Source organism: Pterocles gutturalis, unplaced genomic scaffold (assembly GCF_000699245.1).
Source record: "Pterocles gutturalis isolate BGI_N339 unplaced genomic scaffold, ASM69924v1 scaffold2575, whole genome shotgun sequence".
Classification (NCBI taxonomy): domain Eukaryota; kingdom Metazoa; phylum Chordata; class Aves; order Pterocliformes; family Pteroclidae; genus Pterocles; species Pterocles gutturalis.
The window spans coordinates 1-1485 of NW_010145514.1; the positions used below are offsets into that span (position 1 = coordinate 1).

Consider the following 1485-nt stretch of genomic DNA (forward strand, 5'->3'; position numbering starts at 1 on the left):
GGGATTTTTTGGGGGGTAATTGGGATTTTAGGGGGTTAACTGGGATTTTGGGGGGTTAACAGGGATTTTTGGGGGTTAACTGGGATTTTTTGGGGGGTAATTGGGATTTTTGGGGGTTAACTGTGATTTTTGTGGGGTAATGGCGATTTTTGTGGGTTAATTGGGATTTTTGTGGGTTAACTGGGATTTTTGGGGTGTTAACTGGGATTTTCGAGGGGTTTCAAGTCGATTTTGGGGTGATAACGCTGATTTTGAGGGAAAATAATAATTTTTCGGTAGCCAACGGGGATTTTTTTGGGGGCTTTTCTCCTCCCGCAGGCTCCCCCCCTTCTTCCTCCTCATCCCCCCCCAAGATGGACGCCGAACCCGACCCCCCCCCAACTGGGGGTCCCCCTCAATTTGGGGGCTCCCCCTCCTTCAACCTCCCGTTAATTTTGGAAGAACTCCGCCTCCTCCAACAACGCCAACTCCACCAAATGCAGCTGACGGAAGAAATTTGTCGCCAAGTTTTACTTTTGGGAACCCTCGAGCACCCGAAAAATTCCTTCACCCCAAAAAACGAGCCCCCAAAACCCCAATTTTTTCAAATTTTGCCTCATTTCGGCCTTAAAACCCAAACGAAAAATTTCGGAATCGCGTCGTTTTTTCCCCCTTTGAGCGGCGTGGCTTCTCCGCCGGGATTTTTACGGCCCAAAAATTTCGGGTTAAATTCCGGGGGGTTGGATTTAGGGAATCGTTACGGATGCGGATTTTGTGGAAAAAAATTTGGGAGCGAAAGCGCTCGGCAAATTCACCTGCGGTCGCACACGGGCGAGCGGCCGTATAAATGTAACGTTTGCGGCAATCGCTTCACTACCCGGGGAAATTTAAAAGTTCATTTTCATCGGCATCGGGAAAAATATCCCGACGTTCAGATGAATCCTCATCCCGTACCCCAACATCTGGATTTTCTTCTCCCCGCGCTTCCAAATTTGGCCGGAAAAGGGGAAAATTTGGCCGGAAATCGGCAAAATCTCGACGGAAAAGGGGAAAATTTGTCCGGAAATCGGCAAAATCTCGATGGAAATGGGCAAAATGTCGACAGAAATCTGAAAAGTCTCGACGGAAATGGGCAAAATGTCGATGGAAATGGGCAAAATGTCGACGGAAATGGGCAAAATGTCGATGGAAATGGGCAAAATGTCGACAGAAATCTGAAAAGTCTCGACGGAAATCGGCAAAATGTCGACGGAAATCGGCAAAATCTTGATGGAAATCGGCAAAAAGGCGCCGGAACGACCCAAAATCTTACTGGGAGCGGTCAAAATGGTGCCGGAAATCGGCAAAATCTCGACAGAAATGGACAAAATGGCGCCGGAAATGGGCAAAATGTCACCGGAACGACCCAAAATGTCACCGGAACGACCCAAAATCTCGCCGGAATGACCCAAAATCTTACTGGGAGCGGTGAAAATGTCACCGGAACGACCCAAAATGTCACCGGGA

At 48.5% G+C, this 1485-nt stretch overlaps 1 protein-coding gene across 1 annotated transcript in view; it reads left to right on the forward strand.

The window, feature by feature from the left end:
* Positions 1–353: 353 nt before the first annotated feature.
* The window catches only part of LOC104470459, a gene marked incomplete at its 3' end in the record, with an annotated part of 3932 nt that continues 2800 nt past the window's right edge, over positions 354–1485 (forward strand). Inside the window, exon 1 of the mRNA XM_010085393.1 lies at positions 354–1237. Coding sequence (XP_010083695.1) covers positions 354–1237 — 884 coding nt within the window. The remainder of the gene's footprint in view (positions 1238–1485) is intronic.